This window comes from Chlorocebus sabaeus, chromosome 6 (genome assembly GCF_047675955.1).
Source record: "Chlorocebus sabaeus isolate Y175 chromosome 6, mChlSab1.0.hap1, whole genome shotgun sequence".
Taxonomy (NCBI): Eukaryota; Metazoa; Chordata; class Mammalia; order Primates; family Cercopithecidae; genus Chlorocebus; species Chlorocebus sabaeus.
In genome coordinates this window covers 1,852,010-1,879,952 of record NC_132909.1, presented here as the reverse complement: position 1 = coordinate 1,879,952, position 27,943 = coordinate 1,852,010, and the positions used below count along the sequence as shown (strand labels likewise).

The 27,943-nt window shown below is 41.4% G+C and overlaps 1 protein-coding gene across 4 annotated transcripts; it reads left to right on the top strand.

Annotated features, from left to right (window-relative positions):
• The first annotated feature begins 2,933 nt into the window (after window positions 1-2,933).
• Window positions 2,934-24,057, top strand: ZFP28 (ZFP28 zinc finger protein). Of its 4 annotated transcripts, XM_073015870.1 has the most exons (9): window positions 3,660-3,753; window positions 5,745-5,870; window positions 10,221-10,354; window positions 10,601-10,727; window positions 10,903-10,998; window positions 12,376-12,539; window positions 13,168-13,282; window positions 13,609-13,704; window positions 17,158-24,057. In XM_073015870.1, exons 3-9 carry the CDS (start codon window positions 10,298-10,300, stop codon window positions 18,864-18,866), a joined length of 2,364 nt encoding a protein of 787 aa, XP_072871971.1. In that variant the 5' UTR covers window positions 3,660-3,753; window positions 5,745-5,870; window positions 10,221-10,297; the 3' UTR covers window positions 18,867-24,057. The 4 variants fall into 4 exon arrangements, with proteins under 4 accessions (XP_007996442.1, XP_072871971.1, XP_072871973.1 ...); XM_007998251.3 differs by lacking the exons at window positions 5,745-5,870; window positions 10,221-10,354 and adding an exon at window positions 2,934-3,259 and having other exon boundaries at window positions 3,662-3,753; window positions 17,158-24,056; XM_073015872.1 differs by lacking the exon at window positions 10,221-10,354 and having other exon boundaries at window positions 5,745-5,868.
• The last annotated feature ends 3,886 nt before the right edge of the window (window positions 24,058-27,943 follow it).

The window sequence follows — 27,943 nt, the reverse complement described above, 5'->3', positions numbered from 1 at the left end:
TGTAACTCCTGGTGGTTAAGGTGAGAAATTTTGTCATCTTCCTGCTGCATCAGAACTTAATAATGAAATGATTCTTGTAGCTCTCTAAAAATTTGGATATATCGAGAATTTTTTCTTCGTAATTCTTTAGTGTGTTTCTGTTGCTTCTCTGCTAAATATGAACAAGGACACATATAGCTCCATATAATAGGAAAATAGCATATAGCAGTCATATGAGAATAAGTGACTGCTACAATAAAAATATTGTCAACTCTGTCAATAAAGAAGATAGATTTTATTGCCTTCTCAAGTAACAGCTTCCCATGCAGGTAGGTGGCAGGTCATAGCAAGAAGACAGCTGTGCTCCATGATGTCATCAAAGGACCTGGTTCCTTCTATGCCATTTCTCATCAACTCAGGATGCTGTCTTTATCCACATAGGTGATGCCTCTATGTTCCAGAACATGAAAGTATTCTGACATATCTTCCTTGGATATGACATATTTTTCTAGGTATTGCTGGACTATGTTTATTGTCACTTTAGGTAGGATTTTAATGTGTATGTTGTCATTGAAGATTGGCAATTCTTTCCCTATTTAAATTCTTTCCCTACTGTCCTTGTCCAGTTTTGGTATCAAGGGTGTCTAGTTTTTAAATTCTCCAGTGTAGTTTTATAGGACAGGGATTATCTATTGCTTTGGTATTCAAAGAAAAGCCTCAGAATTTATTTAATGATTTTCCATTTCTTCTTGAGTCAGTTTTGGTACTTATAATTTTCTCTCTGGTAAACCCCTGCATGTTTTAAATATATTGAGATAAGGCAATCATAGTATTTGTAAAATTCTAAAAATTTCTGTGATTATGTTCACTTTTTCATTTCTAATACTATTTATTTGGTTCTTTATTTCTCTTTTTTTTCCTGCTAAGCCATCTTTAGCATAACTGTCATCCTCATGATGTCAAGGTGGCTGTTTGTGGCGGACCCTATCCCTGTTGGACTGGGATGACAAATATAGGAATAAAGACAAAGACAAAAGAGTATATTTGGAAGAAGGGATATGGGGGCTCCTTGCTTCTAGTGAACAAGGGCCCTGAGCTTTTACAGCCCTTCATATTTATTAGGTAGAGTGAATAGGGAGAAGCGGGGGTGGTTGTCGGTCGGTAGCTTGATTTACAGCAGGCTTGCAAGACTGCATTCTTCAAACAATAGGCTCTAGATGTCCCATTAGATAACCTCAAGGAGCATGGCGCCAGGAAGTGATTGCCTTCAGCAAACCTTCTGGTGGCAGGCACAGAAGCAAGTTTGCCCACATTCTGCATTCATGACAAACAATTTGCTGTTTGATCATATAGCCTCCAGTGGAATGTTGAGTTAGTCACAATCCCTTTGCCAGGTCTCTACAGCTGTTCTACCTGTTGACATCCTGTGTCATACCCAAGCAGGAAGAAGGTTGTGTGAGATGACAACAGGCCAGAGTTACATGCCAGCTGTGTCTCTCTCCACAAACCCACCAAACCCCCAGCAAATCTGTACTTAAATTTCACTGGTTACAGAGCCACTACTCCTTACAAGGAGACTGGGGAGGTGAGCATTATAAGCCAGGCAGATGGTCATTTGAAGAGCATCAGTGTTCTGCTGCAGAAGGAGTGCAAAATAGACACTGGAGAGACCACTAGCAGTGTCTGCCACAGCTATTACATGGCTAGGTCCACCTGACTCTGAAACTAAGCCTTTTCCATGAGACTGAAGTGGTTTGAAGAGAAATGCTGGGCTTGTCCTTTCTGCTGCTTGTGGCTTTCAGTCACCCTTGGATTCAGAGATAGAAGTCATCTTAATTCTATCACTGAGGCCAGGAAACCTGACGGAAATCAATTCAACAGTAAGGAGACCAGGCGTCCAGTGTGACTGGGCATGCAGGGGTCAGTGCACCTGTGATGACTGGTAACAGCAACACTGCCTGTGAGCCAACAAGGCCCTTGGCTCCCAGGATGAAGCTCTCCAGCTCTGACAAGGCCCCTGGGGGAGAGACCGGTCCCAAACATGTACAAGAATAAATCCGTCAGCTAACTTCAGATCGTGATTCACACAAGAAGGGAACTTCAAGAGGTCGCCAGGGCTGGTATTTTTGAAATGTTAGGCAGCCCGCTCTGAGGCGATGACAAGTGAATGGCATAAAGGAGCCAGCCCTGACGAAAATTTGGGGTTAGACTATTCCGACCCAGGACGTGCAAATACATAGGTTACAAAATGGAAAATGGTATTTTGGAGGATGGGAGGCCCGTGTAGCCAGAGAGAACGGGAGGTGGTGAGGGCGCACCAAAACCAATCCCACAAGCTCTCTACATCTCTTCTAGCCCACACACATGCCCCATCAGAGTCATCCTCTGGACTCCAGAGGCACCCAGGATTGCCTTTCCCTTCCCCGTCGGCAGTGACGCTCCTGCAAGGAGTTGACACCCAGGACCCACACCTGTCACAGCCAAGCACCCTTTTTCTCCACAAGCCCCTCCTCACCCGGCCTGCCGCTGCGCCTACGCGACTCCCAAAAGCCTTTGGGGCGTGGGTGTGTAGTCAGGGCGGCCTCTGCTTCCGGTCACACCGAGGCCCGGCGTTGGCGACCAACCACTTATGCGGCGCTGCGGTCCAGGGACAAGTGGGAGCGACCCGCAGAGGGCAGGACCGACGGGCGTTAAGTAGGCCCGGGGCCAAACCGTATCTTGCAACATGAGCTCCGAGGACCAACGCTTCTGTCCCTCCTTGGGACTACGCTTCCCAGCGGGCGTTGCGCGGAGGTCCCGCCTACTTCCGGCGGCGCTGGCTGCGCACTGGGAGCGGATCGGGCCGGGCTGCGCTTGGCTGCGGGGAGGGGCGGGGCGGCGGGTAGGGGTAGGGAGGGGTGGGGAGGGGCGGGGCGCGGCCGGGGGCGGGGCGGCTCCGCGGCGCGGCCCCGTGGATGCCAGGGCTTCGGGGAGCGCGCGCGGGGCTGTGCGCTGGGCGTGGCGGGCGGGTGTGGCCATGGGTGTGGGTCTGTGAGGGACCGGCCGGGAGGGCGTCGCGCGGCCTCGGGTGACATGCGGGGGGCGGCGAGCGCGGGTGCTCGCGAGCCGACGCCGCTTCGGGGTAGAGGCGCCCCCCGCACAAAGCCCCGGGCGGGCCGAGGCCCGACGACAGGGACTCCAGCCACCTTGGCCCTCCCTGCCCGGGGAAGGCCGCGCTCAAGGAATGGCCTCGCAACCAAAGGCCAGCGAGGAGCGGCCACTACGGGGCCTGGGCACAGAGGTGAGAGTGACAGGTGTTTGGGGCCGGGCGCACAGGGACGAATTCATCTCGGGATGAGATCTGGGAGGGGGTTGGGCTCTCGGGGACCAGTTGCTAGAGAACTGTGCCCCTGGTCTTTGAAGCTGGTGGAGCGGGGGAATCTGAAGATTTGGAAGCTCAACTGATTCAGAGCGCCAAGCCGCGGTAAAAGGGTGTTGACTTTCCCAGGGTGACTCTAACTAGACACTTTTCCTGTTTTCGTGCTCCCAGGGAGAAAAAAAAAAACAAAACTATCTCTACGTTGTGGCAGTTCCTAGGCAGGGTAATGACCTGATCCCACCTGCTCATGCAGGAAGGGACGTTTCTAGGCTGGTGATTTGGTACTGTGTAGACCTGGTCTCTAGCTACTCCCTTCTCTTCCAGCTCTGCCTTCCAGGGACACTGCTCTTCCCAAGGAGAGAAACCAGAAGCTGGAGGCTGCGGGGACAGGAATTGAACCTAAAGCCATGCCCCAGGTGAGTTGGCATTTCATCTCTCGTCTCTGAAATGCAGTCTTGCTTTTCGGGACTTAATGTTGTTTATTTTCTTGAAAGTTTTCAGTTTAAGAGACCTGTTTGGGTTTCTATTTCTCAACATTCTAGTGAAGTGATGGGCTACAGGGAAAAGTTTAAGCTGCCCAGGGCCTCCATGCCTGCTTCTTCTTCATTCCAGTCAGCCTTCGTTCTTGATTGATGAAATGAGTCAGTCTCTCCCTTGTACCGCTTTTCTCAGAGGCACTCTGATGAAGGAAGTGTGCTCCTTGAGGAACACGGCAGACCCTTCTGCTATACGTGGTTTGTTCGGTGACCACTTTGTGCCAGCCACTGGACAAACCAATAGCTAAGCCTCATTCCCTGCTCTGGAGCTCACAGCCTGTTGACCCAATGTCAAGGAAACAAGCAAGATTCTAGAATGTGATCATCCTTGGGCCAAGTATTATGAGCGAGGACTACAAGGCGCTCCTGGCTTCCAGCCTCTTGTAGCGGAAGGGTAGGCGTATTTACCAAGGAGGTGATTTTTGAGCCTTACCTTGAAGGGAGAGAAGATGTTTGGGAGGCACAGTAAAGACAACATTTTAGGGAGAGGAGGTGCAATATGAAAGGCTTTCTTTTTCCCACTTGACTTTGTGGCTTTAAAAAATGCCAATAAATAGGTGTTTGTTTCTGTTGGCTGTGTCCCATAAATATCATAGCTAGCTCATTAATAGATGAACCATTTCACTTCTACTGGGGCCTCAAAAAATATATGTGCAGATGAATCAGCTTCCGGTTGACCTGCCCAAACTGCTCTTAAGCAGGTTACTGTGATCTTCACATTACCAGATGCAGTGCTCAATTCTTAGTCTTTTTTGACCATCATTGGGATTTGAAATAGCTCAGAGGTTGGCAAACTTGTGCTGGATGAGGGCACAGCAGAAAATATGTTAGGCTTTCAAAGTCTCTGCTGTGCCTACTCCTTTCTGCTCTTATAGAGCTAAAGTAGCCAAAGAATGAATGGATGGGCTGTGTTCCAATAAAACTTTATTTACAAAAACAGGTGGCTGCCAATCCCTCAAATAGTTCATCCCTGTCCTTTAATAGGCTCCCTTTTTCCCTTGGCTACTAGGATCCCACACTCATCTGACTTTCATCTTCCTGACTTCTCAGTTTTTGCCACAGTTCTGACTCACCTCCCTGACCTGGAACAGAGTGTGCCTCAGCACTCTGCTCTTGGCCCTTTCTTTGTTGTCTGTGTGCTGTCTCCTGGGGATATTAGCCTGTTCCTTGTCTGTAAAACCTACTCACATGGTGCTTCCTCCCAAATTCACATTGTGAGCCCAAACCTCTCCTCTGAGCTGCGGGCCTGTGTATCCTGCTCCACTCCTCTGCCTGGGTGTCTAATAGGTAACTCAAGCCAGCCTGTCCAGACCCGAAGTCCTGAGAGTCTCCCATAAACCAGCTCCTCCCACAGCTTGAGTCCTAGTCAGTGGCCGTTTCATCCTCTCAGTTACTCAGTCCAAAAGCCTTGTCATGATTGTCTCATTTCTTTCCTTCTCCTTCCATATTTGGTCCTGTTGCAAATCCTGTCAGTTCTATTTGCAAATTATGTGCAAAATCTGGCAGTTTTCATCACATCTGTCACCACCAGCAGGTCCAAGTCCTCCTATCTCTTACTGTTGGCTTCTTGACTGTGCTTCTGTGACCTCCTGCTTCTGCTCATGCTCCCCACAGCCCCTTCCCTATGAGCAGCCAGAAGGGTCTGTTCAAACATGTCACCTTGTGTCACGCTTCATAGGCAAGGATCTGGGGCAGTTTTGCCACAATGTTTGATACAGAAAATATTTGGTGGATGAATGTTTGAATATAGTCTTAAAGTTCTCTTGTGGCCAGTGTTTTGATATTTAGTGTAGTGTTAGAATAGTCATTTTTATACCTGAAAATGTGCTTCTTCCCTGATTTTGTTTTTCTGTTTTGTTTTTTGCTTTTAGAGACAGGGTCTCACTCTGTCACCCAGGCTGGAGTACAGTGGCACAGTCATAGCTAATTGCAGCCTCAAACTCTGGGCCTCAAGCAATCCTCCCATCTTGGCCTGCCAAGGAGCTGGAATCGTAGGTGTGAGCCACTATGCCCAGCCCCTGATTATTTTGTGTGAACACATTCCTAGAAGTTTTTCTTTCCTCATGGATTAAGGTTTCCTAAGCTTATGTGAAATCAGAATACTTCTAAAATTATTATTTTGGATAGAACAGCAGTGGTGCCTCAAAAGCTATAATTCATGCTTTGAAAAATGCATGCTTTGAAAAAATGTACACTTCATCAGGAAAAATAGTTATTACCAAATAAATGTTTATTCATATGTTTCAAAAGTTAACTGAATTGAATTGAAACAAATCTTTTTAGTGTATTTTTTCTATAAAGTACTTCCTGTTCATTCTTTTCTATGAAATTTCAACAGAAATATTTTTCTGTAAGTGTAAAGTTGCTTTTATTTTTTGTTGGTTTGTATTCTTTTAATGTCTCTATCTTCGTGTGTGTCTGTGTGTGTGTGTTTATATATTATATGTATATATGTATATATTATGTAATATATGTATATATAATAGAATATATGTAGTGTTTACATATATATTATATATAAACATGCATACACACATATACATATATTATACATATATAATATATATTACATACATATAATATACATACATATATTATATATATTACATATATATGTATATGTATATATACATTTATATATGTATATGTATATATAATTTTTTTAAGGGATGGGAGTCTCACTGTTTTGTCCCAACTGGAGTATATTGGCTATTTTCAGCACAATTGTAGTGTGCTACAGCCTCAAACTCCTGGGGTCAAGGAATTCTCCTGCCTCAGCCTTCTGAGTAGCTGGACCTACAGGCATGTGCCACCATACTCAGTTCATATGTGTATTAAGATGAGTTAACTTACATCAGATGCCTATATCAGGAGTAGATTCTGTGCCTGTATAATGTTTTCTCTGTGGTATAGTGTAAAAATGTGAAACCCGTTTTGAAGTCTGCATATTTATGTTGCAGCAACAGGAATAAGAACAGGACCTGCACATTTGACAATGTTTTGTCTCCATCTAAATTAAGTAGGTTGATGGAGACATCAGTTAGGGAGAGTTCTTTTTATTTTTATCTGAAAACGTGTTTTCTACTGGAACTTGTTTCACTGTCAGGGTGAATGGATACTAAGTATTACTGCTATTATCAGAGTGGAAAGTTTTAATAGAAGTAGAATGGCAAAGTGGTCAAAGGTCATGGACTAGATTCACATGCTAGCTCTATCATCTAATCACTGTGTAACCTTCAGGCAACTCAAATGACCACATTTTCTTCATCTATAAAATGAGGAAAATAATTAGACCTGCCTCAAGCAGTTCTTGTAAGGATTAAGTTGTGTATAGTGCCTGAAACGAGGTACATGGCACACAGTAAGGACTTACTAGTGTTAGCTGGCAGCATCCTCATGTCATCATGACGGTTTTAGAAATTTACAGGCAAGACACTTAGATGGCGTACTTTAAAAAAAAAGTGTGTAATATAGGACAGAACTGGGCAAGTTATAGCCTATGGGCCAAATCCAGCCCACCACCACCTCCTTTTGTGTGGCCCACAAGCTACAAATGAGTTTTACATTTTTCAGTGGTTGAAAAAAATCAAAAGAAGAATACGTGAAAATTAAATGAAAGTCACATTTTGGTGTCCATAAAAAAAATTTCATTGTAGCACAACATACTTGTTTGTTTATATATTATCTGTGATTGCTTTTGTGCTACAGTGGCAAAATCGAAGAGTTGTGGCCGAGGCCATGTGGCCCACAAAGCCTAAAATATTTACTTTCTGGCTCTTTACAGAAACACTTTGCTGACACTTGAAGTGGAGGTTAAGAGCATAGACTGTGGAGTCAGACTCCTGGGTTCAAAACCCAGCTCTACAGTTGACTGACTGTGATCCTGGGCATGTTACAGCTCAGTATTTCCTCATCTGTAAAATGGGAATAGTAATAGTACTGACTATTAGGATCATTGTGAGGATTAAATAAGCTAATATATAAGTATATAGAATAGTGTCTGAAGTGTTGTAAGTGCTTTCAGCTATTGTTATTGCTGTTATTTACAGTAAAAGACATTTTTAAAACAAAAGTCATTGATTCTGAACATAAAGAGCTGTCCAAAAAAAACCAGAAAATGTCTTAGGAGGATGTATGTATGTTTCTAAAGTTGGGTCCCCCTACATGATTAAATTGAAGGCATTCAACAAACCACTGATACAAAAGCAGATCACTAATGCATAAACAGGATCAACCTGGGAAACTAGGGTTGATTCTTCTTGGCAAGCAAATAAGTTCCTCTTCTTTTATGCCAAGATGCTTCAACTTGCAAAATTATTGCTGAGAGCTGACCAGCATTTGTTTTAGACTAGCTTGCTCAGGTAGCCATATTAGTGTGTCTTTTGCTCAAGGACATTAAGCAGTTCTTGGCTGTTTCCTGCAAGTATTACCTCGTGGTTTACACTGCAGGGGGCCTTTCAGTCCCCAGCTTAGGAGATTTCTCCATCATGAGTTTACCATCGAGAGTGTAGCTCTGCAGTTGACTGATTCCACTACCTCTGCAGTTGATCTTTACTCAAATCGGGATATCACTTACAAAACCTTTTTGACCTATCTTTACACAATTCAGTTAAAAATGTCCTTAAAGTTTGGTAGCAGGTTAAAGAACATGTGATTATATATTATTCAGCAGAAATTCAAACCTCAAAGGGACTTTTGTTTCTAGTAGAATAATGTGAATCTTTAAAAGGTTCAGCTTTTGGTTGGTGTTGTGGTTTGTTAAGTGAGGTATTTAAATTAGGTTTTGTGTAGTCAGATGCAGCATGGTGAGGGGCACTCAGAGCAGAATGGCAAAAAGATTTATTACTCGCAGATTCCAGAGAACGATGACCAGCACACCTTGCAGGGCTTACTGGAAGGGCCCAGAGACATTCAAGACACACATGCCCAGCCAAAGGGTGGGGACCAAGAGGGAGGGAGGGACCTGTGGGCTGGAGCTTTTATTGGGGTCCAGGGCATCATCTAGGTGTGTTTTCCAAGACAGGGTTGGCTTGGATACTTTGAAGGCAGCTCAAGGCTCAGTAAGGGAACTTGAAGTTTACATTATCAGGTTCACCAGGCTTCATGCAGACGTACAGTGGTCAGTTCATAGTATGGGGCCTTTTCTATCTAGAACACACAAATGGGGACTGGGCGAGGACTGCCTGAAAACATATAGGTCAAGGGTGACAAGCAGAGGGAGCATCCCTATGAATGAGAGTTATGACAGTCAGCATCATCATAACTCATGTTCACTGCATGCTTCCATTGTGCCTTGCACGTTCTAAGTGCTGTGTATGTATTGCCTCATTTAATCCAAAACGTAATCTATAAGGTTGGTATTGTTGCCTTTTCCATTTTTTAGCTGGGGAACTGAGGCACAGAGGCATTAGGTAACCAAGTGAGGTTTCATAATTCAGCTTTCGGGGTAGTCCAACTGTTTTTCATGTTCATTTAAGTTTAGACTTGGAAAATCTCACAGCTGCTAGTCATTTAAATCTGCCTTCTGTTAGCCACAGGTTCCTGGGATTAGAGTTGCAACTGAATAAATGTTTAAAATACATTGGAACGTATCAGAGTTGTAGGCTGAAACTGTAAAACTACGCTGCATAAAAATCTGCCAGCAGGAGCTGAGCAGCCCATCTTGCCCGTCGGTCAGGAAAATCCTGCTCATGCCGAGCTGTTAGCAAACGTGCTCCTGATAGCTCCTCGTAATGCCTAGCTTCTCCAACACGGCACCTTGGTTCTTAAAAGCATTTCATTAATTTAAAACACTATAGTGTTTTTCATTCTTATTACATATTCATTTTAGAAAAAGAATATTGCTAGATTTTTTTAAATGAACCTCTACTGAACACTAACAGTAAAAACAGAAATTCTTAGAACCCAGTTTAGTCATGAATAATATTGATGCTTTGAGGTTCATCTCAAGTTTATTGTCCCATTCTTACGCTGCTTCAGGCCACTCAAATGTCCCCATGTTGGACAGTGCTGTAGTACCTATTGTGCATAGAACAAGTTAGTCTTCGTTATTTATAGTTTTGAATTGATGTCAGGGGTTTTTCTTGCGGCTGCCTCCTTTCACTCCACAAAACTGCAAGTTCTCCAAAGGCAGGGGCTGTCTCCATATTTTTCTCTTTTCCCTAGAGTTTAAGACAGAATGAGGCTAGCTGTATAATACCTAACTAGATCTCCAGAGTACTGAGTTTATAGTCTCTTACTCAAAATGAAGACAAGGAATCTTTAGACCCCTATATTAGTTTGTTAGGGCTGCCAGAACAAATACCACAGAGTGGGTGTCTTAAACAACAGGAATTTCTTTTCTCAAGGTTCTGGAGGCTGGAAGTCCAAGATCAAGGTGCCTGCAGGTTTGGTTTCTCCTGAAGCCTCTCTCCTTGGCTTGCAGATGGCCGTCTTCTCCCTGTGTCCTCACGTGGCCTTTTCCCTGTGCCTGCACACCGTGGTATCTCTTCTTCTTTTAATAAGGACACCAGTCAGATTGGGTTAGGGCCCCACCCATATGACCTCATTTAACCCTAATTACCTCTTTGAAGGCCCTGTCTCTAAATACAGTCACATTCAAAAGTGCTGGGGAATAGGACTTTAATGTAGTAGTTTTGTCGGGGGACACATTTCTTTCTATAACAGCCCCCCAGTCATGTCGGGGCATGAGCACTGGTTGAGCAAGAACATGGTTATATCATTTCAGGGCTTGGTGACATTTGGGGATGTGGCCGTAGATTTCTCCCAAGAGGAGTGGGAGTGGCTGAACCCCAATCAGAGGAATTTATACAGGAAGGTGATGTTGGAGAACTACAGGAACCTGGCATCGCTGGGTAAGGGCTCCCACTCCTTTTTCCACCCCTCACCCTACCCACTTCCTTGACCTAAGAAGCCTTTCATGCCTTTATCACCAAGACCTGCACTGCCCTCTCGCGTCAAGCCAAGGGGACTGCATCTCAGTCTGGACAGCCACACAGTATGTGACCAGGTTGTTTTTTATGTGTCTAGGACTTTGTGTTTCTAAGCCCGATGTGATCTCCTCATTGGAACAAGGAAAAGAGCCTTGGACAGTGAAGAGAAAAATGACAAGAGCCTGGTGCCCAGGTGAGTGTGGGAGAACCAGGTAGGGTGAGGCTACTGCTGGTCACAGTTCAGCTGCCTCAGACATGCAGCATCTTCAACAGACTCTTTCTAAGCCTCTTGCAGTGTCTGTTATTTATACTATTTGGGAATACAAAAATTTCAACTACATCTTTTATTTCTAGAACAGCAAATTATCAAGTAAGACAAGGAATTAGAATTATAGATTTCTTTCAGAGGTTTTATCCTAATAGGAAATGGTAATAGTTTCTAAAGAACTGAGAATCTTACAAGGTTTCTTTGTTCAATTCACATTTAAAGGAAACGCTTGCATTGACACCAGGACAAGTTACTGACAGTTATAAATTAAAGTGACTCACATGGGTCATCATATGGCATCAGAGAACAAGAATGTTTGTGTGAAGTTTCCAATTTAACATCATATGAAATCACGTACTTCGAGCTAGTTTAATGACATAAAACTGTTTTTTCTTCCTGCAGATCCTTCATCTCTTGTTGAGACTAGTTAATTATGAAGACTTACATTTTTTTTTTCTTTTTTTTTTTTTTTGAGACAGAGTCTTGCTCTGTTGCGCAGGCTGGAGTGCAGTGGCCGGATCTCAGCTCACTGCAAGCTCCGCCTCCTGGGTTCACGCCATTCTCCTGCCTCAGCCTCCCGAGTAGCTGGGACTACAGGCGCCCGTCACCTCGCCCGGCTAGTTTTTTGTATTTTTTAGTAGAGATGGGGTTTCACCGTGTTCGCCAGGATGGTCTTGATCTCCTGACCTTGTGATCCACCCATCTCGGCCTCCCAAAGTGCTGGGATTACAGGCTTGAGCCACCGCGCCTGGCCTGAAGACTTACATTTTTAAGGCCAGGATCTGGACTTTTATTAGTTAGCACTATAATAAAAAAAAGGATGTATATAGAGATAGATGAAATTTTTGCTAGGTGAAATGGAGAGTGAAAAAGAGTTGACTTAAAGCTGAAATAAGGATCATATAGCAAGTTTTCTTCTATAGCCTCTACTTTCTCTTTATATTAGACATTTTATCATACTTTTTTTTTTGTGAGCTCCCTTATCTCTTGATTTTTAATTGCTTTTTCCAGTCTTCTGCTAAAAACATAATGTGAACTCTTGTTCAACTTTTAGGTGGGAAAGGTCTTATTGTGTCCTTTAGGACTATGGCTACACAAATTTAGGAATGTAGGGTTGGTTGAATATTGCTAGTAATATAAGAAAGCTTTCAAAATATAAGAAAGCTTTGCTTTTCATTTTCTTCCATAAAAATAAGTGACTATCATATGCTTTTTTGTGGCTTTTAATTTAATGGTTACATTTTGGAATTTTTCTTCATACTAACACGATAAAAGATAATTTGCCTTCTTTATATCTTTCAGACTTGAAGACTGTGCGGAAGATCAAGGAGTTACCTCTCAAGAAGGACTTCTGTGAAGGAAAGCTATCCCAGGCAGTGATAACAGAGAGACTCACAAGCTATACTCTGGAGTACTCTCTGTTAGGGGAACACTGGGATTATGATGCTCTGTTTGACACACAGCCGGTAAGTCAGAAGACACATTTCAGGCAAGAGGAAGTATCCTTCATGAGGAAACTCTTCTTGAGGGAAGAGACCATGACTACAATAACTATAGGAGAAGTTTTCATTTGAATACAATACTTCTTATAGACAGATTATCCCCTCAGAACGGAGAGTGCCTAATCTCGATACACATAAGAACAGTGGAGGGTGAAACTGAGTTGTAATGAATTACAAACAAATCTGTCAAGGTCAGAAATGTTTGACTTGCGATGAATGTAAGAAAGCTTTGAGCAGAATATCGACCCCTCCTTTTCATCAAAGATTTCATACAAGAGAAAAACTCTGTGGCCTTGTTGAATAATTTGTGTGAATATGGGAAAGCCTTCAGTCTGTGTTAAAAGGTTCATACTGTGTGTAAGTGTGACAAATTCTCCATAGCAGAAAGTTTCTCCTATTTTTCTGTGTTTTTCCCCAAACACATATGCTATAGCTGAGCCCTATCATTGTGTGACCTGGTGTACCAGAACTTAAGTTGCAGTTCTTGGTATGGAGTGCCTTTTTTGCAGTGTGTAGACACAGTCCATCCCACTGGGACCAGGTGGGTTCATGAACATGGTTTGATTTTAAAAACGTGCTTTTACCATTGCAGGGCTTGGTGACTATCAAAAACCTGGCTGTTGACTTCCCCCAGCAGCTACACCCAGCTCAGAAGAATTTCTGTAAGAATGGGATATGGGAGAACCATAGTGACCTGGGATCAGCAGGTAAGGATGTCCTTCTCCCATATCTGAATCTATCATCGGGTACCTCCATTTTCAAACCAGTTTTGAATTATGGAGGAGGGAGGGAGTGTCTTGTGACGTGCTGGCCTGAATTTTTGTTGTGGATTTCTAAGACAAGAATTTGGCATTTGTAGAGGTGAAAGATGGTCTTTGTTATGCTTAAAGCGTTACCTTCTGTGTCTTTCAGATCCTACTCACCTGCTTTTCTGCTTCTTTCAGCAGTAACACTTTTCTATCAACAAGGAGTGGTTCTCAATTTTAGGATGCCAAAAGTATTGGCCAAACCTCCTCTCTTTTCACTTTTGCAGGACATTGTGTGGCTAAGCCAGATTTAGTCTCTTTACTACAGCAAGAAAAGGAGCCCTGGATGGTGAAGCAAGAACTGACAGGAAGCCTGTTATCAGGTGAGTGCAGGAGAGCTTAGTGTGGAAAAGTCACTGTAAGAGAGAGCAGGGCTTTTATTAAACAGGCTGCATCCTCACTGATATACAGCAGGAAACTTTACCAGGCTCTCCAGGTCTGGAAAGAAAATTGAACTCCAGGATTTCCAAATAATTCTTTCCTCCTCCTTTGCCCCCTTCTCTCCAGTAACTCCCATTTCCCTGCAGCTCCTTTTTTTCTTGACCACTGGGACATGTATCATCCACTCACTTCCTTAAATGAGGAACTGGGACGTGTATCATCCACTCACTTCCTTTTCCGGACCCTGATGCATTTTTGAGCTGACTTCCAAAGGTTTTCTCTTCTATGGTTAAATAGCCTATTATTTTCATCATGCATCCATTCCTGTGAGAACCACCAATTGAAAGTTATGTGACTGAGCCACTCTGCTGAGTATTGGCAGGCGATTGGAAACAGAGAATTACACATAAATGTAAACCGTCAGTGAATTACTATAATGGAAAGGATAAGACATGTTTATGGATAGCTTGCATGAAGTCGAATTTGCAGAATTTCAAATAGGGCATTACAGAGACAAAGGAGATGTTGTTCCCAGTGGCTTCTATGTTTTAGTAGGACAGGTGGGCAGAAGTTGAATTGCAAGAAGGCGGAAGTAAAGGATCTTTTCCTCTTGATACACAAGGGAAAGAAAGGAAACTTCCATAGAAATAATGGTTTGTAGAATATGTAATTGTTTAGTTTGGCAAAAGAATAGAAAACCATGACCTTATCACAACATATACCTTAGACCCATTTAAGTTAGGATAAACACATTTTTCACACAGTAGAAATTATAGTGTATATTGTTATGCGTTCACATGTTTTTCATGTGGATTCCACATTGTATATGCCATTGCTCAGTTAGGTTGCTTTACATTTCTTAGTGTTAAAGATAGAATAGATTTTTCAAGTTAAGTGAAAACCACACATTTTGGGGATTGCTGTATTCCTGGATATGAGCACCTGCTGGGCTCTGAGAGTTTTGTTTTTGGTGACTAGCAACAATTAGATGGATGAGTTTAATTGCATCTTGAAAGCATTGGTTATTTACATGAAAACTTGTGCTCATTATTTGTTGAAAGATTATACACTAAAATTATTTTTATGAAAGAAATTGAACATTTTTTTGTAAATTTGGTTTTTCTCTTATCTTTTTGTAAAATGTCTGTCATTCGTACCCAGTTCTCGTGTGTTAAATATTTTCTTAACAGTCTCAGTGATTGCTATGTATATAAGCATACTAATTCTGTGATATATTGTCTCAAACTATTTTTCACCTATGGCAATAAAAGTTTTTATTTTAATTAGGTCTTTTAAAATTATGGCATGTCTGGCCAGGCGTGGTGGCTCAAGCCTGTAATCCCAGCAGTTTGGGAGGCTGAGACGGGCGGATCACGAGGTCAGGAGATCGAGACCATCCTGGCTAACACGGTGAAACCCCGTCTCTACTAAAAAATACAAAAAACTAGCCGGGCGAGGTGGCGGGCGCCTGTAGTCCCAGCTACACAGGAGGCTGAGGCAGGAGAATGGCGTAAACCCGGGAGGCGGAGCTTGCAGTGAGCTGAGATTCGGCCACTGCACTCCAGTCCCAGCGAAAGAGCAAGACTCCGTCTCAAAAAATAAATAAATAAATAAAAATTAAAAAATAAAAATAAAATTATGGCATGTAAAATTTTTCAATTTTTATATAGTCCAGTGTATTTCTAATGTGATTTATCCTATTTGTGTGCCTAACAACTTAACACATATAGTTCTATTTCATTTTTAATGACTATTTAGTATTATAACATACGAATATACATAATTTATTTAAATTATTTACTGTTGAGGATATTTAAACATTTAGGAGGTCTTCTCCAGTTTTTACCTATAATCAACAGTGGTCCAGTTTGTATATATCTTCTTGCTTACATGTCAGAATATTTCTTGAAGATATATGCTTGGAAATGAATTTGCATGGTCAAAGCATACATATTTTTAAAGTGTCATAGATATTTTGCTGTACCATTGGTAAAGAATATATGAGAATACTGTTTCTAGACATCATCGCCAATATGGCTATTTTGCAGTTTAAAAAAAATTTTGCCAAGCTGCTAGATGAAAAATGTTTTATTTAATTTGCATTTCCCCAACTACTTATGATGTTGAGAATATGTGCACTTAAATCTATTTAGAGTTTGTATTCTATTCATAGTGTGTTTATACTCATTACTCACATTTCTATTGGCTGTATATTTTCCTGTATTTATGCAACATTGATATGAATGCTTTTTTTTTTAAGTTTGATAAAATTTTCCCCCAATTTTCTGTGGTCTAGAAGTTTGCATATGGTATTTCTTACTATATAGTAGCTTAACTTGGGAGTTATCTTCATTTATAGAAGCACGTACTTTGTTGATTTTTTCATTTGTTTCACTCCTAGATTTTAAAAAATGAATAGATGTCCCATTTCAATAATATAATACATCTGTTTGACCTTCTGTAACTTATTATTTCTCTCTCCTGTATCCCCTTCCTTCCTTTTCTTTCTTTCCTTCTCATTTTTCCCTTCTTTCCTTACCTTTCTCTTCTGTATTTTGCTGTGTGGTCTGTTTTATTTTACATATTTTTTACGTTTGTTTTATTTTACATATTTTTTACATGTTTGTTTTATTTACATATTTTTATTATAGAAAAGGACACATAAAATTTAACCATTTTAAAGTGTACAATTCAGTGACAGTATATTATGTGAGGTGATATGTTAATTAGCTTGATTGTGGTAAACATTTCACCATGTATGAGCATATCAAAACATTTTATACCTTAAATATATACAATTTTTATTTGTCAACTGTGCCTCAATAAAGCTGGAAAAATATTTATTGCCAAAAAAAGAGAAAATGCAAGGCTTCATTGTGGAATGGCCAGAGAACTGAGGATGTTTTCAGGCTTGTGGAAGTAACCAGGAAAATGTGAAAATTATTATTATTGTTTTTTGAGTCAGAGACTGGCTCTGTTGCCCGGGCTGGAGTGCAGTGGCCTGATCATAGTTTACTGCCACGTCAACCTCCTACGCTCAAGCAATCCTCCTGCCTTTACCTCCTGAGTAGCTGGGACTACAAGCACATACTACCATGCCTGGCTAATTTTTTAAGAAGTTTTTTAGAGACAGGGTCTTGCTATGTTGTGGAGGCTGGTCTTGAACTCCTGGCCTCAAGTGATCTGCCTCAAGTGATCCGCCTCAGCCTCCCAAAGCACGGGGATTACTGGTGTAAGCCACTGTGCCTGGCCCTAAATGTAATAGTTTTTAGAGGTGTAAAATGTATGTTGATGAATTCACCAATCAGTGAATTAATTCACTAGTTTTCCCTTTGGCAGATTCCTTTTTCCTAGCACATGAAAAAGGAAATGTGTGTTTTCTTGGTATCTTTCAGGCCAGCGATCTGTACGTGAGACCCAGGAATTATTTCCAAAGCAAGATTCATATGCTGAAGGAGAAACAGACAGAACCTCAAACACTAAACTTGAGTGTTCCAGTTTCAGAGAAAATTGGGATTCTGACTGTGTGTTTGGAAGGAAGCTTGCAGTAGGTCGAGAGACACAATTCAGGGAAGAGCCAATTACTCATAACAAAACCCTCTCTAGGGAAAGAGAACGTACATATAACAAATCTGGAAGATGGTTTCATTTGGATGATTCAGAAGAGAAAGTTCATAATCGTGATTCAATTAAAAATTTTCAAAAAAGTTCAGTGGTAATAAAACAGACAGGCATCTATGCAGGAAAAAAGCTTTTCAAGTGTAATGAATGTAAGAAAACTTTTACCCAGAGCTCATCTCTTACTGTTCATCAGAGAATTCATACTGGAGAGAAACCTTATAAATGTAACGAGTGTGGGAAGGCCTTTAGTGATGGCTCGTCCTTTGCCCGACACCAGAGATGTCACACTGGCAAGAAGCCCTATGAGTGCATTGAGTGTGGGAAAGCTTTCATCCAGAACACATCCCTTATCCGTCACTGGAGATACTATCACACTGGGGAGAAACCCTTTGATTGCATCGATTGTGGGAAAGCCTTCAGTGACCACATAGGGCTTAATCAACACAGGAGAATTCATACTGGAGAGAAACCTTACAAATGTGATGTATGTCACAAATCCTTCAGGTATGGTTCCTCCCTTACTGTACATCAAAGGATTCATACTGGAGAAAAACCATATGAATGTGATGTTTGCAGAAAAGCCTTCAGCCATCATGCATCACTCACTCAACATCAAAGAGTACATTCTGGAGAAAAGCCTTTTAAGTGTAAAGAGTGCGGAAAAGCTTTTAGGCAGAATATACACCTTGCCAGTCATTTAAGGATTCATACTGGGGAAAAGCCTTTTGAATGTGGGGAGTGTGGAAAATCCTTCAGTATCAGTTCTCAGCTTGCCACTCATCAGAGAATCCATACTGGAGAGAAGCCCTATGAATGTAAGGTTTGTAGTAAAGCGTTCACCCAGAAGGCTCACCTTGCACAGCATCAGAAAACCCATACAGGAGAGAAACCATATGAGTGCAAGGAATGCGGTAAAGCCTTCAGCCAGACCACACACCTCATTCAACATCAGAGAGTTCACACTGGTGAGAAACCCTATAAATGTATAGAATGTGGGAAAGCCTTTGGTGATAACTCATCCTGTACTCAACATCAAAGACTACACACTGGCCAAAGACCTTATGAATGTATTGAGTGTGGAAAAGCATTCAAGACAAAATCCTCCCTTATTTGTCATCGCAGAAGTCATACTGGAGAAAAACCTTATGAATGTAGTGCGTGTGGCAAAGCCTTTAGTCATCGTCAATCCCTTAGTGTACATCAGAGAATTCATTCTGGAAAGAAACCATATGAATGTAAGGAATGTAGGAAAACCTTCATCCAAATTGGACACCTTAATCAACATAAGAGGGTTCATACTGGAGAGAGATCTTACAACTATAAGAAAAGCAGAAAAGTCTTCAGGCAAACTGCACACTTAGCTCATCATCAGCGAATTCATACTGGAGAGTCGTCAACATGCCCCTCTTTACCTTCCACATCAAATCCCGTGGATCTGTTTCCCAAATTTCTCTGGAATCCATCCTCCCTCCCATCACCATAGCCTCAAGACGTCATTTCTGTTTGAGTACTCCAGCAGTTTAAAACCCCATCTCCCTGCCCTTTTGTTTTCTTTTTGTCCCTTATTAGTTTGTTCTTCACATAAGTGTAAATGTAACTTATTCACTCCTCTTGTAAAACTTATAGTTTCTTTAATTGGTTAATGCGTGAGATGTGCTCAGCACAATGTCTGGTCCATATTAAGTGCTCAGTAAACTTAGCTCTTTTAAAAACTTTGTATTTGAACGTTGAAAAGTTACAGTAGTCAGCTCTGATAAAAAACGATGCAGTAGGATGAGGGTAGGAAAAAGCACATTTTAGAGCAGGAACAGCGTTCTCCAGTAGTGGGTGAGGTTTTGCCTTTGTTGGTTTAAAACTTGATTCTATAATGCCGAGTTAGTTTTGTGGCTTTCCATCTGACCCTGTGTGAATGTAAGGTGATGTGACCTTGTTGGTGAGAAAATTAAACTTTACATTTGACTTGATTTGTTTTAGAAAGTCTAGGGACCATGAATGAATAGGCCACCTGTGACAAACGAGTTTAAAAAATCAGAAAAATGCACGATTTATATGCATGAAGTTAAAACAGCTGACATGTTACTCAAGAATTAGAAAACTTTACAAGATTTGACCTGTTTAAAAATCACATTTATCAATTAACTGTATTAAAACTTTTTTTTTTTTTTTTTTTTTGAGGCGGAGTCTCGCTCTGTCGCCCAGGCTGGAGTGCAGTGGCCGGATCTCAGCTCACTGCAAGCTCCGCCTCCCGGGTTTACGCCATTCTCCTGCCTCAGCCTCCCGAGTAGCTGGGACTACAGGCGCCCGCCACGGCGCCCGGCTAGTTTTTTGTATTTTTTTTAGTAGAGACGGGGTTTCACCGTGTTAGCCAGGATGGTCTCGATCTCCTGACCTTGTGATCCACCCGTCTCGGCCTCCCAAAGTGCTGGGATTACAGGCTTGAGCCACTGTGCCCGGCCTGTATTAAAACTTTTAAGGAACCATTCATTGTGAGGTAAACTGATCCAGAGTAGGGGTCAGCAAACTATGACTCATGGCCACAGTCTCACTGACTGTTTTTGTATGGTCCATGATCTAGAATTTTAAAAAATTTTAAAGGGTTGAAAAAAGTGAAAAGAATATTTTCAACATGAAAATTATATGAAATTTAAGTTTTGGCGTCTGTAAATAAAGTTTTGTTGGCTTCAGCCACACGCTGATTTATACCTTGACTGTGCTGCTTCCAGGCTACAGCAACAGAGTTGAGCAGTTGTGACGGGAGACCATGTGGCCTGCACAGCACAAATATCTACTGTCTGATCCTACACAGAAAATGTGTGTGATCCCTGCTATGGAGCAGAGGTTATCAAACTAAAGCTCATGGGCCCAATCCTGTCTGCTGCCTGTTTTTGTAAACAGAGTTTTATCAAACCACAGCCATGCTTACTTGTTTAGCTATTGACGATGGCTGCTTTAGACAACTGTGAAAGACTATATGGCTCGCAACACTTCAAATATTTCCTATCCTTTAACAGAAAGTTTGCCAACGTCTGCTCTAGAGTAGAGAAAACGGTATAAAAGATTCTAATTTTATGAGGGCAATACAACTCTCACACCAAAAACAAAACAAATGATAAAGGAACTCATTTATCAATAGAGGTGAAAGGAAATTATTAAACTATATTGAAAAATAAAGATGTCAATAAAAGGAGAAATGATATTTTTCCAGAAGAAATAATATTGTTCAAGTGTTTGTAAATTATAAATCAGTCCCAGTAAGATGTATTTGCTTTGACAGTTACAGGGAAGCATAATTAGGCAAGAATAGCAAGAATTTTTTTTTTTTTTTTTTGAGATGGAGTCTCACTGGTGTTGCCCAGGCTGGAGTGCAGTGGCACAATCTCAGCTCACTGCAACCTCCGCCTCCCAGGTTCAAGCAATTCTCTGCCTCAGCCTCCTGAGTAGCTGGGATTACAGGCATCCGCCACCACGCCCAGCTAATTTTTGTATTTTTAGTAGAGATGGGGTTTCACCACCTTGGCCAGGCTGGTCTTGAACTCCTGACCTCGTGATCCACCCTCCTCAGCCTCTCAAAGTGCTGAGATTACAGGTGTGAGCCACCATGCCCAGCCAATAATTTTTCTTTTTTTTTAAGAGATGGAGGCCTCACTCTATCATCCAGGCTGGAGTGGAGTGCAGTGCTAAGATCCTAGCTCACTGTAACCTTAAAATATATATATATTTTTTTGTAGAGACTGTGTCTCGCTTTGTTGCCCAGGCTGGTCTTGGGCTCCTTGCCTCAAGTGATTCTCCTGCCTCAGCCTTCCCCAAAATTTTTGAAATAGATTTCTTTGCATATGAGATTTTGGTATATAATAGCAGTATTATTTCAATATCGGGGAAATGATGTTTTGACAATTTTATCCACCCTCTCCAAGAAAAAAGAAGCACATTTACACCTTACAGAGAAATATGCATATCGTATTTGACATATCTAATCATAAAATAACACGTTAGAGGCAAATGTAGAAAAAAAGGAACCTTTTATCAAGTAGGACATGGAGTCCTAGAAGCCATAAAGAAATAGAGAACAAGTTGGGCTATGCAACGATCTAAAACTTCAGCATGGTGAAAGGCACCAAAAACTTGTAATAAGACAATTGAAGGAAAATGTGTGCAACTTAGAGAAAATAACAGAATGCTATTACATATACAGAGCAGTGGGGAACAACTGGCCATACACACTGATAAGCAAATCACCCTGAAGAATCCAAATGAATAAAGAAAATTCGTGAAATGCTTAACCTCATTAATCAGAAGAATATGAATGAAACCACATTTTCCTGGCTCCTAGGTAGATTACGATATAAAATGTGGATAATATCCAGGATAGTATTAGTGTGGGAAAACAGGTCCTTGATCATTATTAGCAGTGTCACTTCGTCCCCTATCTCCTTGGATAGTATGACCTACCAACATTATAAATGTGAAGTTTTCTCAAACAGTAATTCCAGATCTAGGAAGTTTATCCCATTGGAATAGATAGGTAGATATAAATGTTCTCTTGTAGAACTGTCTTAATTATGACAAATAGGAATTCAGTGCCCTGCCAAGTGGATTGATTAAACTGTAGTTATTCAGTACTGTGTTGTGCAGTTAGTAGAAAGCAGTTAAGCTCTACATATACTTCTGTGGAATGGCATCTACAACATATTTAATGAAATATGTGGTTTACAGAACCTTACATGTAAAATGATCTAGTCAGAGTCAAAATTAATACTGAATATATATGTGTGTATGAACATACATACACATGCACAGCCTCGGTAGATATGTTGAAATCTGGTTTTATCTTTAACACACAGACTTTTCCTAGCATTTTGTGGGCCCTTTCCCTTTCTTCCTTCTGTATTGTTCTGGTGAACTGTCAGTGACGTATGTTCCAATGAAGCCAACCAGATTCATTCTCTGTATTTTGATTGAAAGACACAGGGACAGGAACAGGGCCAATATTCAGCTTTATGAACCAGTATGGCCAAAATGGATGTTCTGTTTTAGTCAATATCCATTTTGATTGGTGGGACATTTTTGTACCTGCCGTGAAGTATGTGGGATATGACTCCTAGGCTGGAATTCGTTTGAATTAAGTCATCCTTTGGCAGCAACCTAAGGATTCCTCCACCTGTCACTGAGATCCATTGGGATGATTCCTGCTTTCTCACATCCTGGATTTGAGTTCAGTTCTTTGAATCTGTGAACTACCTGGTATTCTAATATTTCTAATTTTAAGTTAGAGTCAAGTTCTTTGGTTCTCAAGCAAAGAGAGCTAGCCAATATAGAAATTTATACTACAGAATGATTACTAGGCTGTAGAGAAGCAGAGTGTTCAAGATGGATGTCGAGTGAGACAGATCAAAGCACAGGTAAATTCCTAATCCTATTTTGTGCTGTGAAAGGATATTCATGACACAGCAAAATTCTAAGCCCATTGTGCACTAGGGGCTGGATAGCTCCTACGAAAAACAAAGGTATTGAGGAATACTACTCCCAAAAGTATATATGATACCTATTTATAATGAAATTGGGTAATTACAATTTCAAGGCTACTTGAAATTCTGGCCTTAAGGAATTGAATCATTACCTGTATGTCTGTGTTGGCAAGAATCTCATACTCCTTCTAAGCATGAGGCTGCATTTGCTAAAAATCAAAGGCAGCAGTAGATGCAGTTATTTGCTCAATGATGATGCTTACTGAATTCACAACCTTGTCACTTCTGTTAAACAATGAGGAAAATATTGGAATTTGGATTATTGGGATGAGACTAACAAGAAGGATTCAAGGATCTTAGAAAACATTGACCCTCTCTTGACTCTCCCTCTCAACCCTTAAGCAACCTCCCCACTGATTCTACTTTCCATGCTTCCCTTGTGACTGGAAACTTCTTTCTCTCCCTCCTTCCTTTCCTCCCTCCCTTCCCTCTCTCTCTTCTTTTCTCTCTTTTCTTTATTTTTCTTTCTCAGGGTCTTACTATCCCCCAAGCTGGAGGGCAGTGACGTAATCATGGCTTGCTGCTGCCTTGATCTCCTGGGCTCCAGCGTTCCTCACACCTCAGCCTCTTGGAGTAGCTGGGACTATAGGCGTGTCCCACCACACCCAGAATTTTTAAATTTTTTGTGGATAGATGGTTGTGCCATGATGCCCAGGCTGGTCTTGAACTCCTGGGCGCAAGTGATCTGCCTGCCTCGGCCTTCTGAAGTGCTGGGATTATAGGTGTGAGACACCATACCCAGCCTGTGGCTGAAAACTTGATTGTCCCTTTTCTCACATGGTCACCATTATTGCTTGGCTGGTAACCAAAATCAGAGCTTAATATGACCTGTAGTTTGAAATACAGGAAGTTGCCGGGTGCGGTGGCTCAAGCCTGTAATCCCAGCACTTTGGGAGGCCGAGTCGGGCAGATCACGAGGTCAGGAGATCGAGACCATCCTGGCTAACACGGTGAAACCCCGTCTCTACTAAAAAGTACAAAAAACTAGCCGGGCGAGGTGGCGGGCGCCTGTAGTCCCAGCTACTCGGGAGGCTGAGGCAGGAGAATGGCGTAAACCCGGGAGGCGGAGCTTGCAGTGAGCTGAGATCCGGCCACTGCACTCCAGCCTGGGCGACAGAGCGAGACTCCGTCTCAAAAAAAAAAAAAAAAAAAAAAGAAATACAGGAAGTTAGGAAGGAGATTAATCTCACCCAGAAATATTTAATTTCCTTCATTATTGTTATAACATCAAAAATCTAGGGAACATGGTTGGAAGTGTATTTTGAGGATTAGAAATTACTTTGCATAATATATATGGACTGAAAAAATTCAGAAGTTCATAATGCTGGATTGGATCATTTATGTCCATGCCCTTCACTCATCTGCAAGTTCCCCTGTCAGGGCCCAATAGCCTTTCCATATTCCTTTGACATGAAAGCAGCACTGAAAAATATCCCTCTATCTCCTCCTTTAGGTGTGGAGAGTTTTCATGAGTGATTACGTTTGAAAAGGGTATCCGATTTCTGTAGAACTGTGGCATTTGTAGAGGCTGGATTACGGGGCAATCGTTAACTATGAGAAGAAAGTAAAAAGGTTGTAACAAACCTCAACTCTAAGAGTGTTCTGATTTCTGATATTTCCACTGTAATTAATAATTGATCCCCAGCATTGAAACTGCACTAAGGTTTTATTTTAATTAAAAACACTCCATGGCATGGCATGGAGTAAATATACTCTGAGATACCAGCTTCGGTCTTTCTGAGGTTCTGGATTTTACAGACATGCCCTTAGTTGTTTATCTAGACCAGTTTTCCTAGCAGTAACTTGGATTTCATTTTTGCTTGGAAGCCCTTTCTTGCTTTTAGCATTGTTTGCCATCTACAGAGGTTAATAATTTTCAAAATCCTAATGTTCTCTTTGTTAAGTTATTCCCTCAATTTATATCTCTTCTTTTGCATGTTTCTGTAAGCAGCAAGAAAACAACAGCAACAGGACGTTCAACACATTGCTTGAAAATCTTAGCTAGGTCACCCAGTTCTTCTTCCTGCATTAACTGCAAATAACAGGCTGCTAAACTTTCTGCCATTACATAACAAGGACCTTCTTTCCTCCAGTTTTTAATGCAGTATTTCTCACTATTCTTTTAGCCTTCACTAGCCCTTAAGACCCAAAATTTCTGGACAGTCCCTCCTCTATACAAGTATTTGACAAACTCCAAGCATCCCAACAAAGGCTTTAGCATTACCTGCCTCAGTGAGACAAGAGTTGGAGATTGAGTTCAACACAGTGAACTGCCTACTCAAAACAAAATTCAGACAGACTTTTTGTCTGTAGAGATAACAGTCTCTACAGTATGTTACTCATACAATAAGAATTATTAGATATGTGAAAATGTAAGCCATATTCAAGAGAAAAAAGCAATACCAATCCTTAGATAGACATTGGAATTCGCAAACAAGAATAATAAAGTCCCTATTATAATTATTCTGAACGATATAAAGGAAAACATGGTATTAATGGATAAGCAGACGGGAATTTCAGCAAATAAGTAAATCAATTTGAAAATGGGAATTCTAAAACTGAGAAATACAATGTCTGAAAGTAAAAATCCACTGGATAGGTTTAACAGGAAATTTGAAGTGGCAGAATAGTTAATGAAGTTGAATATAGATAGAAATTATTTAATCTGAAACAAAAAGGATTGAAAGAAATTAAAAGGACTGAATAGTGCTGGTGATAATGTCAAAAGGCGACTTGTGATAATGCTTTGTGTTCTCTGATCTTCCTAGATCTGTGGTTTGGTGTTTGTTTTCTTGCTTTTAGAGACAAGGTCTTGCTTTGTTGCCCAGGATGGAGTGCAGTGGCAGGATAACGGCTCGCTCAAGTGATCCTCCCACCTCAGCTTCTCGAGTAGCTGGGACTACAAGTGCACAGCATCACACCCAGCTAATTTTTGTATTTTTTTAAAAGATGGGGTCTCACTGTGTTGCCCAGGCTGGTCTCAATCTCCCGGGCTCAAGCAATCCTCCCACCTTGGCCCCCCAAAGTGCTGGTATTACAGGCATGAGCCACCACACTGGCCTGGTGTATGTCATTAACTTTAGAAAATTCTCAGTCATTATTCAAATATTTTCTCTCCTTTCTCTCTTCCCCTCCTGGTATTCCAGTTATGCATATATTTCACCTTTTGTAATTGTCCCACGGTTCTTGGATATTCTGTTCTTTTTCTTTTTTCATTCTTTTTTTTCCTCTTTGTATTTCGGTTTGGGAAATTTCTATTAACATATCTTCAAGCTCACTCATTCATTTCTCAGAGTGTCTAGTCTACTGACGAGCTCATTAAAGGTAATCTTCATGCCTGTTACAACGGTTTTCAATTGCTAGAATTTCCTTTTGATTCCTTCTTACAGTTTGCATCTCTCTGCTTACATTACCCATCTGTTCTTGTATGTTGTCTACTTTTTCCAAGATGCTTCTCCTTCTGTGGGCTTCCCTAAGAACTCCTTCTTAAATAAAGTCTGTGCCTCGCAGCTTTCTCTGTTGTAATCTACTGTTATTGACCAGAGCCCCATTAGTGTGGCAGTGAGGTACAGTGGGGAGGGAAGCATTCTATAATCTTATTATTAAATACCATTTTTCTAGTGGGCGCGAGTCCTTGGACTGTGATCTTCACAACCACTTCTTAGCCTTTTAAAAATCCTGCCTTACTGAGACAGACAGGCTATAGAGGGACTGGAGCTGGCCAACTGCCTCTCCCCAAGGTCCAACAAGACTCTAGTAAGTAGTTTTCCTTGGAGTGCAAGTGTTTATTATGGAGAATGCTGTAGTTACTTTTCTCTTGCCCAAAAATCTGAGATTTCCCCCATTCTTCAGAGGGAATTTGATAGGGTTTCTGGAGGTAAAATTTATGAAAGTGTGGGGGCCCATCTAAGATTAGACCCCGGGGAGTTTTTAACTCACAAGTTAACCGACACTAACTTGTGGCTATTCATCAAAATTATAAAATAAAAGTTTCTACCAGTTTATAGCTCCAGTGGCTTCTGCTTCAAGTAAGCTAACCTTGGCTGTAATTTTTTGTATGTTTCTTTCTCAGGATTTTGGGGTGTCAGTTTCCTTTCTAGCTTCAGTTCTCTGATGGATCTAAGAAAAGTTGACTTTCAGTTTGTTGAATGGTTTTGTTGTTGTGAGGATGGGAATGAAGGCTTCTGAGCTCTTTGTATGCCAGAACTAAAATGAGAATATTATCATTTTTATCCAGTTCAGATAACCACAATAGTTACAAGCTCTAAGATGACATTTGCTGTTTCATAGAAAAAGTATCTTCACAGCTAGACTTGGCTTTCTTATGGTGTTTATGATGTCTGATGTAAACTGGATCCAGGAGTCCAGTCTAGTCTAGATGTCACTGTGTGGCCTTGGGTGATTAAGTGTGACTGGGTGAGTTAATTTCTGGTGAGCCAGTATCTATGACGCTGTGTCTTGGTCAGCTGCGGCTGCTAAAACAAAGTATCATAGACTAAGTGACTTGACTAAGAGACTTTATTTTTCACAGTTCTGAAGACTGAGAAGTTAAAGTGCTGGGACATTCAGTTCTTGGTGAGGGCCCTGTTGGCTTGCAAATGGGTAACATCCTGCTGTGTCCTCACACGGCCTTTTTTTAGTGGTTGTGTAAACATGGAGACCCCTCCTTCCTCTTTTTTAATAAGTGCACTGACCCCATCATAAGGGCATCACCCTTATGACCTAATCTAAATCCAGTTACCTCCCCAAAGTCCCACCTCCTAACGTCATCACATTAGGGGTTAGGGTTTCATTATATTAATTTTGGGAGGACACATTCAGCCCATAACATGTATCATGGTGCGGCTGGCAATGCTAGATTTCATGATTTCCTAAAAAAAATAAAAAACTAAGTACCTACTATGTGCTGTTTTAGTCACCGAGAATACAACCCTGAACAGGATGTAAGCTGTGTGCCTTCTCGGAACCCTCCTTCTAGCAGGGAGAGATAAAATGGGGTCGAGGGAATGAGGGGCGTACCGTATATCAGAGAGCG

Bases quoted from the DNA above. Each gene is read 5' to 3' on its own strand.
- ZFP28 (XM_007998251.3), top strand. From the start codon at position 3,052: ATGCGGGGGGCGGCGAGCGCGGGTGCTCGCGAGCCGACGCCGCTTCGG. The intron at 3,754-10,600 runs GTGAGTTGGCAT...ATATCATTTCAG, and splicing joins AACCTAAAGCCATGCCCCAG to GGCTTGGTGACATTTGGGGA. The intron at 13,705-17,157 runs GTGAGTGCAGGA...GGTATCTTTCAG, and splicing joins GACAGGAAGCCTGTTATCAG to GCCAGCGATCTGTACGTGAG.